Source organism: Anguilla rostrata, chromosome 11 (genome assembly GCF_018555375.3).
Source record: "Anguilla rostrata isolate EN2019 chromosome 11, ASM1855537v3, whole genome shotgun sequence".
NCBI classification, from domain to species: Eukaryota; Metazoa; Chordata; class Actinopteri; order Anguilliformes; family Anguillidae; genus Anguilla; species Anguilla rostrata.
The window spans coordinates 37,611,159-37,631,258 of record NC_057943.1 but is presented as its reverse complement, the minus strand read 5'-3'; the positions used below and the strand labels follow the sequence as shown (position 1 = coordinate 37,631,258).

The 20,100-nt window shown below is 44.5% G+C and overlaps 1 protein-coding gene across 1 annotated transcript; it reads right to left on the bottom strand.

Moving 5' to 3' along the window:
• Positions 1–3,540: 3,540 nt before the first annotated feature.
• Positions 3,541–9,264, bottom strand: gpr37l1b (G protein-coupled receptor 37 like 1b). Its single transcript, XM_064299841.1, is given in 3 exon segments — positions 3,541–6,098; positions 6,100–6,848; positions 7,819–9,264. Coding segments are annotated over 3 exon segments (1,599 nt in total). The 5' UTR covers positions 8,554–9,264; the 3' UTR covers positions 3,541–5,983.
• Between the last annotated feature and the right edge of the window lie 10,836 nt (positions 9,265–20,100).

The following is a 20,100-nucleotide window of genomic DNA, read 5'->3' as shown; positions in this document are numbered from 1 at the left end:
GTGGAGCTGGGTGGAGCAGGGTTACCGTTCGGTGGAGCTGGGTGGAGCAGGACCGTGCCCCTGGTTGGTGTTGGTTGCTTGCGTCCACAGTCAGCTCCTCATGGTCTGACCTCAGCCACACAATGCCCATTCATCATCACCTCTGTCTCTCAGCCAAAGCTGACAAACACATGGGAATTGGAGCGGTCTAAGTGCTCTGATGTGAACCGAAGTGAGCTACTGGCGCAGAATGGGGGTGGGGTTTGGCAGTGAGAGTGAGGAAGGGGGTGGGGTTTGGCAGTGAGAGTGAGGAAGGGGGTGGGGTTTTGGGGGTAAGCGTTAGGGGATGCGGGTGTGGGTGTGGGTGGAGGTAGATTGGGGGAGGTGGTTTGGCAGCGAGGGCGGGGGTTGAAGGGTTTGTTGTTTGGCCAGTTTCCAGACGGCTCACACTGAGACCAAAGGAGCGGGTGGGAGCAGGATGGCTGCAGTGAATCTGTGTGACGGAGACCCCCCCCCCCCCCCGCACCGACAGTGACTCCTCCTCTTGCTGCTTCCATATGAAAGACCCGTGACAGCCAGAACACCGGGAGCTCTCTCGCCATGGCAACATGGTGTGGGAGAAGAAGGCTTTCCAGAACTTCCTGCCAGCTGACCTTGGGGCCCCTACTCTGACTGGGCCCGGAATCCAGCGGAACCCGGCTCTGTTTGGACAATCTGGGGAGCCAGAGCTTGCTCTCAGCTTCTCACCATGGCGACCAGGAGATTCACTCTATGCCCCCCCCCCCCCATCTCCCACCATCCCCACACCCCCAGCCCCTATTTTGCACCAAGAAAACATTTCCCACAGGCAAGGGCCTATTCTCTGAACAAGACAAACATTCCAACCGCTGAAGAAGGCAGCTCTATCCTGCCAACAGAGACTGGCTGAAATTCAGACCACTTAAAACACATACACAGCACAGCCACAACAGGACACAGGCATAGCAACACAACTACACACACACACACATACACATACACAGGCACACACACACACACACACACACACACGCATGCATACACACACACTCACACACACACACACACACACACAGAGGAGGGTGTGATGCTGGCCTAGTGTAGAGCGATGAGCAGAGAAGAGGACGAGTGGAGGATTTTCTCTTTGGGAGCTTTCTCTTTGGGATATGACACATTTCCCTCCTCAATGCTGTCTGTACCCTCCCCAGATTGAGTGAGAAAACCCTTATTACTATTCCGACCGAGACGACTTGTGTTCATGCCAACCGCCACACGGTGTTGAGCCAGAGTCTGATCTGTGACATCAGCTCAGCGTTGGGTCAACACCTGTCCATCAGAAACTCAACGTTAATGCTATATGAAGTGTGGTGGTCTGCTGTTGATACGGGTAGAGATTGAAGATATGGTAATTAATAAGAGTAATTTTCTCACACAGGCATATCAACAGTCATCCAACAAGACCTGTCCGTTTATAAAACCGGTTCCATCATGGATGTTTCAAAAATGAAAACCCCGAAATCCTAAAATGAATCAGCTGTGTTCTCATCTTCTTTCATTTGCTCGCTGGGCATCGTAATGTACATCTCCAGCACCCAGCATCAATACTAAAATGACACTTTTTTTATCCAAAAAGTGACGTACAACAAGTGCATACCGAAGGTAATCGGAGCAGCTACAAAGCACAGGTTTGATAAGGGGCAATACTCATTATGTAACAGTTATCCATAGCCAGGAACACATTATGCCCAGTTCACGCAGTAAGCATAGGCTAGGTCAGAAAGTTACAGCAAGTAAAACTAGGAGGCATGGCGATGAGCCGCAACATCAAGATGACAATATAAGCGTAACATGAAAGTGCTACAGGAATAATTTTGAAGTATGCAAGTGATATGAGCAATCCTAGATTGGGAGTGCCCTGCAGAGTAGTGATTGTTAGTCCAGGTACAGTCTGAAGAGTTGCGTCTTCAGACCACGGCTGAAGATGGGCAAGGACCGAGTGGTTGGTAGAGAAAAATGTATAACTAGAAATGTTTATCTAAATATCGGTTTATCAGAAATAACTTACAAATATTGTAGTAGGATACAAATATCATCCTACCATGTTCTGACTACTCTGACCATCGTGGACCAACCGTCATGAAAGGGGTGAAAATGAGGGCCACCAAGAAATCTCGTTATTTTTTTAGGATTTCACACTCTTCCCTCCGTAGACACGTTTTTCTTTTCTTTTTTTGGATAAGTGGTAGCCTCCATCATTAGTGGTGGTGAGCTAGCGCTGCTCACATTAAAGAGACAGAGGAGGGGCTGTTCCATTGAGAGCACTGGGAGCCCAGACAGAAAGAGTGGGAGTTTTGATGTGGCTCTCCGCACTGTGGTAATGAGGGTCCCTCTCTCACACTTATTTCCCCAGCTCCCAACACCAGCTGAATGATTTCCAGCCCCCCCCCCAAAAGAGCTCAACGGAGCAGGACCACAGTGGGCTGAATACGGAGGAGGGATCAGCCCATGGGGGAAACACTCCATCCTCCCTCCACCCCCCTTCAGCGCTCGTGGCGTGTACGTATTAATCGCATGACACAACGCAGCAGCAGGCGGACATTTTGAATGAAACCACGGTGAACTTATGTGCACCTTGTCGCCTCACTGCCCCCTCACGTATAAGGATAAGATTGTGTCCGTCTCCTCACTTCATTTTATCTTCATTTAAGACTAAGATTTCCCTAAGGCTCCCCGTGGAGTGGAGGTTTCAGTTTGGAATGATTATCGGCAATTTCAGACGACTGACTGTCTGATTTCAGACCAGCAACGAATGCCCAAGATCGTGTCTTTCTCTAGTGTGAAAATGCACTTTTCAGCCATGTTTCATTATACAATGGGCGATCATTTGCTCTGTCGTTTGAAAAACACGAAACATCTTTGCAAACCAGCAGCCGCGACCCCCGCTTTCCTCTTCACTGCGATCACTTTCGTTCGAGCTTCGCGTACCAAGTCCGTCCAGGTTCGAGAGACAAAGGCTCGGTCGCCGTGGAAACTGGTCGGGGAAAAAGTTGTTTTGCTCCAAGCTTGGCCTCTTTGAAATGAACTTGGATTTTGCAACGGTAACCTGGCAACTCTGTTCTGGACGCAGGGCATTAAAATTCAGAGAGGGAGCTGGAGTTGGGGAAAGGAGAACAAAGATGTCCTTATGAAAGCACCCCTCTTTTTCTCACAGACCGAATCATCCGGGGTACAGTTATCCCAGCCAAAATTTAATACACACTCCACCAGAACCAGCCAGTACTGATACAAACCTCATCAGAAGGCACTCCGCTGAACCAATACACCCCTACCAGAACGCATCAGCCCCGGACCCACAGAGTCGATGCACATGTAGGCATGTGGCACACAATGAGGACACCGGTCCAACCGCTGCGTCGTCCATAGCCTGTTTAAGTGAAGACGTAGCCCAAACACACTTTTTACATCAATAGCTCGTCTGATTCCTGCATGATATCGGAACCCTTTCTGTGCACGACGTCTCTCGACAAACCACAACAGCCATCATAAATTAAACATTTTATTGGGAAGACTTAAGGACAATACCATAACATTGTAAGCTCTAAAGGCATCCTATTTGTATTTTGTACATTTTTATCAAACAGCATATTTTTATACTTTCAGAAAAATACATCTATCGTGTTAAAATCTATAAAAAAATATATTTACATTGTTTTCTTGGCTCACAATTCAGCTAAATTGCCTCTCCCATTCTCTTGAAACATTGAAACCTTTCCTAGATTAAGAATAAAGATACATTCTGTTAATCTAATGCTTAACTTACACGGCACCTATTTGAAATCAAAAGAACAACATTTTTAGGTTTAGGGTTTTTAAAAAAACTTTCAGTCAGCCCCAGGAAATAGAACAGAAAGCATGTGCCACTGGGACTGGAGTTGCAGTGTAAAGATGAAATGTTAATCAGGTGGTTATTTCTCCAGAGTGGCCCAGCCATATTTCTCAGCACATTCGCAAATGTGTATTTCACTGCATCAATATAGCCCTTTTCGACCTGATAAAATTTGATAATTTGCACTTTTAATAACAAAATTACACATTCTTTTAAAAATTCTTGCCACATAATAAAGCACTCTCAAATTTGATATAGTAGTAGATGTGCAAAGTCACAGAGTAATAAACTGATTCACAGTATGACATCTGTCAAGTGCAGCTCTCTCTCACTGTTAGGTGAAGGAAAGCCCAGAAATTCAGCAGTCAGAGGGAAAGCAGCGGTCATCCTGTACATGAGGGTTTTAAAGACTAACTTCACCCTAAAATCACAATGCAATGGACCGCAATGATGTGGTAACGCACCGCAATGATGTGGTAATGGACCGCAATGATGTGGTAACGGACCACAATGATGTGGTAATGGACCACAATGATGCGGTAATGGACCACAATGACCTGGTAATGGACCGCAATGATGTGGTAATGGACCACAATGATGTGGTAACGCACCACAATGATGTGGTAAAAACAAAAACGCACCAATTACAACACACTTCACAATCTGCCCAAGCACTGTGTTTTGCATCACTGGGGTGGCTATATCCACTCGGAATGCCCTGGTAATGAGTAGCTGAGTCGGAGAGGTGCGTTTCAGGTGCCGGTCTGGGCAGGTAAGATATCTAGACAGCCACAGCTCAGAAGTAGGTGATTTTGTAAGATACAACAATATGGAATTAGAGTGCAGTTTCTTTTCATATCAGGCAAGTGTATATTATATCAACGGCATATTCAAAATTGTTCTGTTTTTTTTTAATGCTGTTTGCAAATGTTAGAAGATGAAAAGATGATGAAGGCCAGTTTACTTCGGCTGAGTATAAACTTTGAGATGAGCATTTTTATGAAAAATAAGTGCCAACTGTTAGCTATTTTGGTTGCAAAACACCAAATATTCGGGTAAATTGTGGCAAAGGTCTAGCGTTAACAGAAAATAAACCAAGGAAAAGATTCTAAGACCTGTTCGGTTAAAAATTTGAATGTTCAGAAATTCATATTTTTTCAGTATTTATGTGTTGAATGTGAACAAATTTGCAGAATGTGACCTCCCTGTTCATTAATGCAACATGCATATTGCCTGTGATGTGTTAATCAAAGGTAGAGACCACGGCTCTGTTTTCATTTTCAGCTGTTCCTATTGGCTATGATTGTCTAAAAGGGTGACCATAGTAAACCAATGAAGTGGACACTATTGCATCATTGTACAAAGGGAAGATGAGCTCTATGGACCAGAAATAGAAATAATAAATGACACAGAATGACCCAGTCTGATGGGCACCAATTAGACACGAGCATTCCCTGACGGACAGAACAGGAGCACCTGCTTCTGTTTTCTCACCACCACAGGTAGGGTAATGAGGCTTCCCTGATGCAAACAGCATGGTCATACAGGGGGCGGGGCGGTTGAGCTGGTCATCAGTGACATCATCAGTGACATCACCAGTGCCATTCTCCTATGAAAAAGTTTGCACTCACTGTTACTTCCCAGTTAGGATCTTTTTTTTTTCTCTTTTTTATTTATTTATTTATTTACAATAGTTATCAAAATCAAAAATATAATTGAAATATAACTGATTCTATGTTATAATTTGAGTGATCACTGAGAGCTGTCTCAGCTCCTTTCCCTGCAAGGCACGGTCGGCTGATCTTCCTCTGTAATGGCCTCCACCTGACTGTGCAAATTTACCGGGGAAGAACTTTTTTTTTGTAGAGGCTTCATTTTTCAGGAGGGGGAAGAGAGGGACATTCGACCTGAAATCTGCCCACCCATTTGGGGTTGCACAGTCCTGGCTTTGCTTCCTGGGGGGGGGGGGGGGAGGCAGTCCTAGAAAAAAGGGGTGGGGACAAGTGCGCTGGAATTATGATGTCACCTGGTGAGCTGGAGTAGTGGTATTATGATGTCACCCGGCGAGCAGGTGCACTAGTTAAGAGAGGCCCGGCGGCTTCAGCAGTTGGAGCCGATAGCCAGGATGGAGGAGCTGTCCTTGGCCTTGTCGAAGAAGATGGAGGGGGAGATGTCGGCGGGGGCTTTGTGCTTGGCCTGGGCGGGGCCGCCGGGGGGAGGGGGAGTCGGGCAGGCACTCCTCGCAGCAGCAGCAGCAGCAGTCCATGAAGGCCTGGCCCAGGGACTTGCACAGGCAGAGGAGCAGCACGGGCGTGACCGAGGACTTGAAGAAGAGGAAGAACTGGTTGACGAGGCCGAGGAGGGTGGCGGTAGAGGCGGAGACGGGGGCGGAGGCGTAGGCCAGCGCGATGTTGCACGCGTTCTCGGGCAGAGCGCACACCCCGTACACCGCCGCCAGCGCCACCACCGTGCAGTTGAGCTGCCGGTCCCTCCTCTTCCCCGGCTGCCCCTGCGCCGGCTGCTTTTTGGGCGCGGCCAGGGGGGGCCGCCCGTCCTGCTCGCCCCCCGCCGCCGCGTCGCCCACCACGTGCCGGGTGGCCAGCTGGCAGGCCAGAGTGAAGAGGACGGGCAGGCAGAGGTAGCAGCCGAAGAACCACCAGACGCGGGCGTCGTGGTAGGTGAGCACCAGGGAGGACAGCCACTCGGGCAGGCCCGCGGACAGCCGCATGGAGCAGGAGTCGACCAGGCCCCCCGCCGCCGCCTCCGAGACCTCCTGGCTCAGCTGCCACAGCAGGAGCTCGGGCGCCGCCAGCACCATGGAGCCCACCCAGATCACGCCCAGCTTGGCCAGGATGGACTGGCAGCGCTCCACCTGCCCGGACCTGGGCTGGGCGCTAGCCGCCGCCTGGAAGCGGTCGATTCCCAGGGCGCACAGGCTGAAGGTGGTCACACCCAGGGACGTCACCTGGGGAGAGGGGCGGGGGGCACCGTGTCAGTCAGCCAACCGAGAAACGCCCCCACAGCACTGTTCTAACGCCACAGCAATGTTTCTACACTAAAAAAATGTCCGGTGTTATTTCAACACTAACGGTGTTAATTAAACTGCAATCGATAGCACTTGGTCCCAATGGGCACTATAACACAGTGTGGTAACGTTACACATACTCCACTACACATAATCCTAACCTTGACATACATTTATGTCTTTAGCAAAGAGTAGATCGCTCAAAAATATTCCACAATCCTGTTTCATATATTTGGCTACAGGCTACTAGTGTTGACTGGGTCAAAACAACTTTTCCTTCAGCCATAAATGATGCTTTTTATTTCAAATGGATATGTTTGTGGTGTATGTGGCATTAATACACTGGATTTAATTATGTATCACTAGAAATAAATGAAACATGAGTACTTTGAAATATATTAACACTTGGAGGAACGTCATGCCCCTTTGGACTATAAGTTCCTAGAATAAATTTTTTATATAACACTCCATCAATTGGGTTGATAAGGCTTACTTGCATATTCAAGTTATTACTCATTAATGAGACTTACTCATTCCTACGGATTCATTTTTAATATACCACACCAGCAATTATATAGGTATGGTTGCCACAGCCTTACCTCAGCAATTAGGCTTCCGCAGATTGGAACGGAACTCATATGCATAACAATGGCAAAAACTGCACAGGTATGAAAAGACGTTTAAACGGAGGTCATCCTGCACAGTGAACCTGGTGGGAACTGGATGCATAGAGCAATACCACTGATACAAGTTAAGGTGATCAGGAAACTGAATTTCCCAACAAACCAATAATGCAAAATTTTATTTCTGCGCTTATCTTGCCTGTGGGGACGCTGACATAATTTATATCAGTTGTGAATTGATGTTGCATGCGCCAACACAGCATCACGATAAGAGAAATGAAACCCACCTCCATATAGGGTACGGCTCTGCATGAAAAGTCCCCCAGGAGCCTTTTGTTGGTGAGTTCGTTAAAGATGACCACCGGCAGACAGAAGAAAAGTACCAAGAAATCCCAGAAGGCCAGACTCGCCAGGATGCAATTCCACGCGCTTTTCATGTAGTAGTTGTGCCACACGATACACATGACCGCGAGGTTCCCTACTATACCCACAGCGAACACGATGAGCGAGAGGAACATCACCGCATAGGCACTGTATGAGCTCTCGGTCAGCGGGTACAGCGGATTGCGGATTCGGGTTCTGCCCCGTGCGGTGACATTGTTGCTTTCTACTGCAGATCCGCCGGTACCCAGCCCGGTCACTCCGGTCTCGTCGTCCAGATTATATGTGGCGTTGTACAGTAGGACAGTTGTTGGGGTCGTGAAGTAATCATTCGGGTCGTAGGGCCGCGGATACCTGTGGCTGAAAGGTGATTGTTGGTCTCCTTTTTTGGTGCTTCCACCTTTTGCGCCCCGCGGAACTCTCTTGTGGCTCGTGTCTGCATCATCATTTTCTATACTCTCGTTTGGAATAAAATTATTTCGCGAGGTCAGCCCATCACGTTCGGTAAACGAATCGTCTGCCGCATCATCAGGTGTCCTTTCCAGAGCCGTTTGCACACTGTCTCCATTTGGCCAAAGGATATTTCTGGGCTCAGACGCACTTATGGCTAAAAGCAGTAGAAGTATATAAGAGAAAACCATCTTGCATATGTCGGAACGATTGTTTTCTCTATAACTAAAACAAAAACTCAGCACAGGCTATATAGTTCAGTAAAAGTAAACGAATTCCTTCAAGTCAATTTGAAATGAAGAAATTAAAGTTGCCCGAATTGCACAAAAACGCAAATTCGATATATCAGAGCTAAGGCGGGTGCTGGATAGATGGCTTGTCTCTCTCGGCGTCCAGACGCCGCTATTCACAACGCCACTGGAAACCAGACTATGTACATCCGCGAGCGCACTGTTGCACGAGGCACGGGAGAATGGTCCCGCTTTCCGAAGAAAAAGTGGAACAGTTGGTTTTCTCTCTCATTTCAGAAAGGCGATACACCATTTGTGCCATCTGCTGGTCAGTGTAAAGTTGTATTCCACAGTATCGCGTATGGTTTCGTTTTTTGCAACTAGTCGCATGCATTTTAATGGTACATTTTGCACTGGAATATCGCACTGCAATAATTAGCTTTTCTGTGTTTACCCAGGGGTCCACGTTGGCTACCCTTAAATGCCCCGTGACCTATACTCCTCCCTTCATTATTTCATAATGAACGAGATGTAGTAACAGTCAGCAGCGGAACCGTTGGCCCAAGTACCGCGCAGCACACGCGACGATTCATATTTCTGAGACGGATATGAAACAAAAAGACCCTCACTGAGTTACTGAACATGCAACCACTAATTTCATGCATCCAGAATGCACTGCCGTCCGCTTTCCCTTGGTAATCGTGTCTGGCACAGTGCGCAACTTGAAGTAAGAATGGGGATTTATCCAAGCCCCATGACTAACACGAATGGCACATTGGATAGGACTCTGTGTGCCATTAATTTGTTCTGGAGAGAAAAGAGTCTTTTGGTTATGCACTCAGATAATTTAGCTGAACCCTAGCTCTCTATCCACTAGTATAACATGCATAATGCATAAGGCTTAGTTTAGAAGGCATCTTTTAGTGACCTGTACTCTACACCACACACTCTACTCTCCATACTCTACACCAAACACCTTACACCCTACACTCCACATGCCACACCCTACACACTACACCACCACCCTACACCCAACATCTTACACCCTACACCCCACATGCCACACCCTACACACTACACCACCACCCAACACCCACTCCCACACCTACACCCTTCACACCACACTCCACACCCTGCACCTAAATCATACATGCCACATTCCTCTACATGCACCCTACACCAACACCTTACACCCTACACCCCACATGGCGCACCCTACACCTAAATCCTACATGCCACATTCCTCTACATACATCCTACACCAACACCTTACACCCTACACCCCACATGCCACATCCTACGCCCTATACCTAAACCCTGCATGCCACATCCATACGCTGTACACCCTACACCCAACCCCTCACACCTTACACCCCCACCCTACACCCAGCACCTCACACCCCCTACACCAAACACCTCACACCTTACACCCTAAACCCCATGCCTCACCCTAAACTCTATACCTGAACCCTTTATGCCACATCCCCTACCCTACACCCAACACCTTACACCCTACACCCCAACAATCTACACTCTACACCTTACACCCTCACCCTACACCCAACACTTGTGCTTGCAGTTTGCACACATGGTCTAAACTTTGCTCGGAGGTGGGCACATTTTCACACCGCCAGCGCCTCCACCGTGCAGTTGGTGTATAAAAACACAAGTTTTAAAACACCAACACTGACGTGGCTTTCAGCTTACACACAATTTACGACCGAATCGAGTATGTGTGTGCAAGAGTTTTATAAAAGAGGCCGCTAGTGTTTTAAATTTGGGAAGAATTGAGAAACAAGGAATTTTAAAAAATGGTTCTAAATGCACTAAATGTTCTTAATTTTCATACCTAATCATAACCCTCTGCTGGCTTGTATTATTGGTTTTGTAGCCTGACTGGTAGAACTGTCTTGAATTGGATTTTCTGTTTATTAAGCTACAGCTGGGTTATGTTATTAACTAAGTATTAATATAATTTTTCAGTTCCTACAACTTGCTAGCATGCACTGGTAGCTACACAGCTCTGAGAACAAATCATTGAGCGTTTTCTGTAGGCTACGACTGAATTAGTATAAGTGCAAGGCATCAAGGAGAGTTTGGACCCCATCGCTCTATAGCCTGTCTGCTACCTCCCCATGTTATATATGAAAGATGCCAGAAGGTGGCACTGTGGTGTAAATCTCTCTGTTCATCAGACACTTGAGAGGTTCCCACTCGCTTTGTGTGTCCTGGGTCAGTGCTGCATGCCCAGATCTCCTTCTGAATACCTGCATGTGCTGTAGATGTATTTAAGGGACAGGTCCTATAAGGAAAAACCAATGTGTTTTATTCAATACCTCAGCAAACGCCTTCTCTCCAACATTCGGATGGCAATTTTTATCCGATTGTCTCAAACTGAAATGTCAGCTTACTCTTCATTCATATGAGTTGGACAAATGAGTGGACAGCTTTCTCTTCTCAGGAAGAGAGGGCAGGAGTCCTGTCACACTGAACATGATGCATCTGACTTGGGCTTATATGTGCAAAAATAAGCTTTCCTGTAGTACTCATACAAGCTCCAGAGCAGGGCTGCCCAACCACGTTCCTGGAGATTTACCGTCCTGTTGGTGTTCATTTCAACCCGAACAAAGCACACCTCATTCAACAGCTAGAGCAGGGTTGCCCAACCGTGTTCCTGGAGATTTACCGTCCTGTTGGTGTTCATTTCAACCCTAACAAAGCACACCTCATTCAACAGCTAGAGCAGGGTTGCCCGACCCTGTTCTTGGAGAGCTACAGTGCTGTAGGTTTTCATTTCAACCCTAACAAAGCATACCTCATTCAACAGTCAGAGATATACTAATGGAGCTGCTAATTAGCAGAGTCAGGTGTGCCAAATGAAGGTTGAAATGAAAACCTACTGGACGGTAGATCTCCAGGAGCAGGGTTGTGCACATGTGAACGGACATTTCCGACGAATGAACCGAAAATGCAGAACAAAGCTTCTGGTGCCTTCAGAGGCTGAAAGAAAATAGCCTGCAGTATTTTAAACTCCATGAGATCATGAGATGTTCATCCTCAACAAAATTAAGAGGCAAAATGTCCTCAGTAATCATAGAAGTGGTAAAATGTGTAATCTGCTCTTTTTAGGAATTGGAATTGAACTTGCGTTTAACTGTAGCAAAGGATCTTATAGGCTACTTGATTGTTTTCCTTCATCTAGAGATTTGTTGTGGTGCTTTTATTGCACACGGACATGGTATCTCTTTGTACTCGTTGAACTTTTGTGAGTTTTACGCAGTTTATCATACATAGAACTTATTAAATTATTAAAAATTTACTAACTAAATTAAACTAAGTAAAAAATATTGCCATACTCCGCTCATAGCAGAGCCATGTTAAACTGAAATTTCACAACCCCACTGCTGTAAGGTAACACCACGTCACCAATCGAAACACAGAACACACTTTAAAATGTCTTTCATTTTTAAAAAGTTCATTTAAACATTAAAGCTCATTGTAGACTAATGTTATATATGATGCATATAAAAAGTTTAAATAAATATATAGAATAAAACCAAAAAACGATTTAACTGATTAAGACGTTGTTGTCAGTAAAGTCATTTCAACAAATCTTAGGATATGGCCGAGTTCTGAAGTATCATAATGGAAAAAAAAAACTCTTAAACATTACAGACAACTGGCAGCTAGTTTACCCAAACTATAAATATATTCCCAATGATAAAATCTGAGTCTTCATGCGGGCCAGGGCTGCCCAACCCTGTTTCTAGATATCTCCAGTGCTGTAGGTTTTCATTTGCAGCTTATGTTTTTGTTAGGGCTGGAGTGAAAACCTACAGGATGGTAGATCAACAGAAACAGGGTTGGGCAGCCCTGATGTAGCTTGTCCCACCATGCCAATCACAGAATGCAACAGAATTATTGCTGTGGTTTCTGTGTGAAATCTCATGTCTCATGCTCTGCAGCCAATGAGGAATGAAAGAGTTATTTGAGTTTTTGCATGTGATATATTATCTATGTACAGTGATCAAACCCACTGAGCAAATAATGGGATCTCAATGTCAAAAGGGGGGGGGATCTAGGTTAAGAGACCTTTTGACATAAGCAGACTAGATTAGCCCCAATAGTGCTTTTACCCAGTTATAGCTTGGCTATATAGCTTGGCTGTATCCTGGCTGGCTGCGAAACTTTCACTTCTTTACCAAATGGAGCTGGGTTCTCGCCTGAATGCGTGAACTGCGTTTCACCGACTTTTCACCGGAAAAATGTTCAATGGAACTCTGCAGGCCTACTCTGCTACCTGCTCAGGCAATGGCTGATCATACACATGCTGAGCAGCGAAAAGTCTCCCTTCATAATAACCAGGCAAAACAGGGCATATCCACATAAAACAAATGATTTATTTCTGCAGAAAGAGTCTGGAACTCACACACAACATTATGGACAAGCCCAAACTAAAGATAGTAGTCCCCACTTTTTATAATCAAAACGTGTTTACCCAATAACATGCATAATTCTACATCTCAGGGATGAATAGCTAATACTGTGACAAACACGCCTGCCACAGGCCACCGAAGTGGCTTTTCTTGGGGCCCTCCAGCACAGAGACACAGGGAGAAGATGTTCAAACAGTCCAGATTTATTTCCCGAGGGTTTGGCAAGATGGTAACAGCCAAAGTGAGCAGATGTAACCCAGTCATGACCGAAGCTCCCTGGTGTGGGTGGGGATGGCAGATTTAACCTGTGCGCAGTGATTACCTCACTACGCACAGGTGCAGCCACTCCTGTTCCTGGCTCCAATTAGCCTGGCCAATTATCTAATTCTTAACCAATTATCCAATTGGCCAGGTCTAATTAGCTTGACCCAGGGCAGGTGTGGCTGCTTAAACCAGCCATCCCCACACCACAAAAACATATAGTAAAATTTAAAGAAGTACGATTAATGTGTAATCATACATCATGAATATCTGAATGAGCACTCGTCGACCTCTGACTTTCGACATTACTAAAGTAGGCTCTAAATCCTAAATACTAATTTAGTCTTTATCTAGCGCACAGATCAAATCTGTGGCCAACTGTTACATAGAGTAATAGGGAAATTATGTAACCAAACACCCAAAAAATGTTGTCTGTCGGCTGACTTGAAATTTGTGCCAAGGACTCACATTTTTACGAGAAGCAGACACCTTGGTTTCCCCTTACGAGCCTTCCTGCACTCACAGAACCAGTCTGACCTGATTCAAGCAAAATCTGATTCGTGTGTCACGTCTATGCTGAAAGCTACACCAATGGCACCAAAAAAGTGCAAAATGTAATTATACGCACCACGGTTATGTAAATCTGTCTGAAATCAGAGTCTGTGTGGAGCCTTACAGATGCAAAAAAAGTATTTGAAAGGACAAACGCTCAGATAAGGATTAATTATATAAAACTGTATGAAACTGGGTCAGGGCATAGTGCATAACACCATTACGATGCACACAATACAGGTCAGGACATAATACTACAGACAACAATGGCTTTATTGACACTATGTGAGTCATAGTTCATGGGCACTGAAACGCAGCATTGTCAACAGCAATAACAATATAATTAAGACATGTTTTATTCAACACAGGCCACTCTATTAGTTTGCATTTCTCTTCTTATTTCTGCATTTGCCACATACACCCCTCTGCTGTGGCCACTTTTTTTTAAACACAAGCCTGAACAGAACATAGCCAAAATAAAATGTTTACTATTCTTAACCCCTTTTGACTACAGGCATAAATCGTGTCTCTTCTGAGACGTAACCAACGGAGTTGATTCTAAACATTACTGAAAACAAAGTAACAGAAGCTCAAACACAGTGGAAGTTTTTTTTAAATCACCATTTTTAATGGAGCCACAGCCACAATACTGAGCAAATTCTGCATATAATGTGATGACAGTATCACAAAAAGTGCATAGTTTTTTTTCCTGAGCTCTACAGTTCTAGTTTACTAATACGTTGATTGAGGTTCATTGATTGAAGTTTTAGTTAAGTGCTTCATGCCCGGCAACATGTCAAACATATCCCACAGTTTCACATGCCACGTTCGTTATTTCAAATCAGGCCCACTCCTTATGTATAGTTATATTGAATAACAATGAAAATATTTTTAAAATGCATTTATATGCTCACCAATGTAGAATGAGAACAAGTTCTTCACTGAACATACCCTCTGCTGTGGAGTCAAAACTGTTCTCACTGACCTCCTCAGAAATATTCTCTCAAATGAGTGATTTCTTCCAAGGCCTCCAAATGCCGAGTAGACTTAGGCATTGCAGAATACATTTTTGTCGCAAAACAACCACGTTTTTAGGTATAAAGTTTTGAGCTTTTTTGCCCATGCGTGACATTCTCGGCGTGCGTACTAAAACAGTTACGGTTTGTTTAAGCAGGAGAAACAATGCATGTCCATTTACGCAAGACTAGCAACCTTTACACCATTTAGTAATATAATTGAATTGGCTAAAATGCTTCTCAGTCGTCGCTATAATAGCAGGCCAATGGCTGGCTGTGTACTGGGAAGAAGTTATGTTCTGTATGTCGAGTGGCTGCTTGCGCACAGTAGGTCCCATTGGCTCTGCTGAGGGACTGCTTGGTCAGCACTTGTAGGTGAGCTCATCTTGCTCCAGAGGGTATGCATTAACCGAAGATAGTTATATTTCTTATGCACACAGTACTGCTGGTGTGTACCCGATGGCAAAATTGACAACAATGCAAATTGCAGACCTGGGTCAAATATGTATTTGTTTTGGATTCAAGTACTTTTCTGTGCTCTGTTGATCTTGCCTGGTGTAATTGAGCCTGCCAGTTTGACCAGAAGGCAGGGTTTGCACTTTTTCAATAGTATTTCAATGGTTCCAATTGGCCAGACACGATCAGTAAAGCGTAGAAAAGTATTTCAATCCAAAACAAACACGTATTTGACCCAGGTCTGGCTCTTTCCTCTGGAGAATTAATAAGAAAACAATTGATATTCTACCAATGTTTCTCTGAGTTAGCATGTTTTTGGGACTAAGAATTACTATGGATTTAGTCTGAAGACTCATCTCTTCAGACTGTACCTGGACCTGGCCTAACTATCACTACTCTGCAGGGCACTCCAATCCAGGTTCGCTCTTATCATTTGCATCCTTCTACTTTGTTCCTGTAGCACTTTCATGTCACACTTGTACCTCCATTCAGCACTTCTGTTGCACTTGATGTTGTAGCTTGTTGTCATGCTTCCTAGTTTGACTTGGCATTACTTTCTTACCTAGCCTTTGCTTACTGTGTACTACGAGCTTGACTTGATGTCTTCATGGCTATGAATAACTGTTTCATAATGAGTATTGCACCTTATCGAACCTGTGCTTTGTAGTTGCTCCAGTTGTGACCTTTGGTATGCACTTATTGTACGTCGCTTTAGATAAAAGCATCTGCCAAACAAATGTAATGGATTTTGTTCGCTGAACACTTTCCATGACGTAACTGTGATTTGTGTTGTCAGTGGATTTCCGAAATGCACAGAAGGTGCGGCCACCCCAAGGGTGTTCTGCCTCCCCCACATTTAAAAAATAAGGAACCATTGTCGCTAAAACACTGGCATCGTGACATAGTTTATAGAGATAGAACTGTGAGTTTATACTCACTTTTACATGGTTTATTGTTTGACCACATTGATTGAAAATTTCATCATAAAAAATTGAATGAATGCAAATAAATCTACTTCGGCCCGTATATGGGCTGGTACATCTTAAGGGGTTAAAACTGTGGGTATAAACAGCAGTTACAGGGACAAGAAAATGCATTTTCCAGAAACCATGATCACTTTCCACGTCTGTAACACTGGGATTTTACCTGGCTAATTAGTTAATCATAAGCAAGAGTCTAGATATTGGAAGGCAGAAAAAACACACACACACAGGCACACACACTCACACACACGCACACTCACACACAGGCACACACACTCACACACACACTCACAGGCACACCCACACACACATACACACACACACACACACACAGGCACACACACTCACACGCACACTCACGCACACGCACACACACACTCATACATAAAGGCAGACGCACTCACACACACACTCACAGGCAGATGCACACACACACACACACACACACACACACACACAAAGGCACACACACACTCACACACACACACCCACACACACACGCACGCACACACACCCACACACACACATAATGCATAACAGTATTACAATACTGTGAAGGAATGGGTGGGCTTAAGGGAAAGAGCTGAGATGGGAGCCTAGTCAATGGGATATGGATGGGTCAGGGAAAGGCAATGAGGATTTGTTGTGCAGATTTCCCTGTTACCCGTTGTGGCAAACACGCCTGCCACAGGCCACCGAAGTGGCTTTTCTTTAGGGCCCTCCAGCACAGAGACACAGGGAGATGATGTTCAAGCAGTCCACATTTATTTGCAAGGGTTTGGCAAGATGGTACAGCCAAAGGAGCAGATCTTCAACACTGTCATGACAGAGAGGCTCCCCTGTGTGGGTGGGGATGGCAGATTTAACCTGTGCGCAGTGATTACCTCACTACGCACAGGTGCAGCCACTCCTGTTCCTGGGTCCAATTAGCCTGGCCAATTATCTAATTATTAACCAATTATCCAATTGGCCAGGTCTAATTAGCTTGACCCAGGACAGGTGTGGCTGCTTAAACCAGCCATCCCCCCACCACACCCGTATTGGAGAAATTCCCATTCATTTTATGAGTGTGGAGTCTCTGAGTGGCACGTCAGTTTGAAACTGTCATTTACAGTTTTTCTCGATCGCTTACACACTATAACTGGGCCTATTAACTAAACATCCCAAACCATGACGCCATCTACCAAAAGACAGACCCATTCCCCAAAACTATAAACACTATTCCCCTGTTTTCACACATGATTCAGATTTGTTGAACTTTTTGTGAAAAACTCTACACACAAATCCCTTCATATATCACTGGCTGCACCATTTAGAAAGCACTGGCATTCAATATCATTAACTCAAGTCATCACAGCTCAAACACAATTAACACACAATTCTCGAGGTGGAAACACTAAGAGTCAAAATTGTTCACACACCAATCAGAACCTCAGGATAGATAAATAAAAGGGCCATGGGTCAGTTCACTTGTTTTGGAACAATGGATCCACAAAGACCTGAAGGTAGAAGAAGAGGACACCGGAGAGGAGGAGGAGGAAGAGGAGGAAGAGGAAGAGGAAGAGGAAGAGGAAGGGCAAGGAGACAAATAGTTTCTGGAACAGGTTGAGGATGAAACAGGCCTATCGTGTTCCTTTTGAAAGGAACTCCGATAGACTCAAAGACCAGCGCTTGGAATATGTGCAAGTATGGTTTTTCATACTGTATCAAGTATTTGAATACAGTTATGTATTACAGCAGTATATACTGTAGTACAGGCTATATGATGGCCTACTTTTGTGTACTATAGCAATATGTTTCAGAGTAGTCATTACTGTACTGAGTTTCATCTCTTTTGAATTTTTGATATTGATGCCAGAGACACTCCTCATGAACTCATCTTTGTTGATGAAGCAGGATTTACAGTAATCTTACCAAAAGGAGGAGAAGGGGGAGGAACATAATTGGCCACTGGGCCATTGTGATTGTCCCTGGCCAGCAAGGAGGGAATGTGACCATGTGTGCTGCCATCAGCCACAGAGGGGTCCTCCACCGCCATGCCACCCTTGGTCCAAACAACACCATGCACCTGCTGTCTTTCCTCGATGGTCTGTGAGCTCATGTATACCGACTAGACCAGAGGGAGCCAGCACAACCAGAGCAGCCATGCTACGTTGTCATTTGGGACAATGTCAGTTTCCACCGGGCTGCTCTAGTTCGTGATTGGTTCACGAACAACCCAAGATTCAGCAACATCTTTCTGCCTGCATATTCTCCTTTCCTAAACCCCATAGAGGATTTTTTTTCGCCATTGCGGTGGAAGGTCTATGACCGAGACCCCTACATCCGTGTTCACCTCCTCCAGGCCATGGAGGAGGCTTGTTTAGATATTACAGTTGAGGCTTGCCAGGGGTGGATAAGGCATGCAAGGGTTTTTTTTCCCCCTGCTGCCTGGCTGGGGCAAATATTGTCTGTGATGTTGATGAGAATCTCTGGCCTGACCCAGACCAGAGACGGGATGCTGAGGCAGAATAAATGTGATTTCTTTCTTTATGTACAAACAGTTTTTTTTCATTGGTTTATATTGGTAAATACATGGAAGTTATTTTACTGTATTCTACGTTCTTTATGTATCAGTTGCATATTTTTACAGAACATTTACTTTTTCACTCAATTTCAGTTTATTTTACTACAGTACATTGAGGAATTAAAATTTTTGCTAATTTATACATGTGTTGTGTCTTTATATTGTGTTCATGTAAAGAGGTTGTTCTGGGGGAAAACCGTAAGCACCATTATTCATTGCAGTAACAGGTTTTTACGGTAGTGTTTTGAATTGATCTCACCGGTGTGTAATGGCTATTTTGTAGTGTATGTGTATTTGATGGCTTTTGTGTGATGTCCGAAGGCAAAGTTTGGTTTAGATGTATGATTACATGGTTCTGAGTGGAGAGTTTGATTTTGACATGGAAGTTTGAAGTTTGTGAAGATGAGTGTGCAGTTATGCATTTGTGTTTAGAGTTTTGGGAAATGGAGCATAATTTCAAGAAATGTGTCTTGGCAATCAAAAAAAACTGTAATTAAATTGCGCAATGGTCACGCCATATGAATATTTCAAAAGGAGACAGTTTTCAAAATTCAGTTTTCACAGATGAGTGGGCTCAAAATCCCAGTATGCTTTCTTGTGAAATGTCAGATTTACTTTTAAATAAAAGCAGCAGTATTATGGTCTCACGGGTTTTGTGCTCCCTTTCTCTCTCATCTGGTGCTGTTTCTTTTCACGCCGTGTGAGGACTTGTGCTGACAGCTGTCATGTATAAATACTCTATATCTGCCTCGTATCCCAAAGGACATTTACAAAATAGCCTTCAGTTTTAGCAAGGTTAGATATCATTTGCTGAAATTAAAGCAAAAAAAAAAAAAAAACGAAGTCATTATTTTCCTTGAAAACCTGATTATACATTCTATTTTTATATAGAGAAATATGCGGTATACCTTATGATATGCTTAAATATGTAATCGTAGCTTAGTCCATGCTTTATTTTAGTGGATTTTGCATCCTGAAATCTAGTTATACGTCTCTGCAAAGCCTGATGGGATACATGTGGCTGTATTTAAGAATGTGATTAATTATATCAAAACAATTCAATTGCAGGTAGTTTTGGAATGGAGTTGATTATATTAGATCACAAAGCATTGTTTAAAATAGAAAGTTTTCACAATAGTACGCTATGTTATTCAATCTACCTTAATGTGAATTGTGCGATTTTGGTTAAGTCATTTGTAATAATTGACTTATGGATCATAAACTGAGATGTGTGGAAG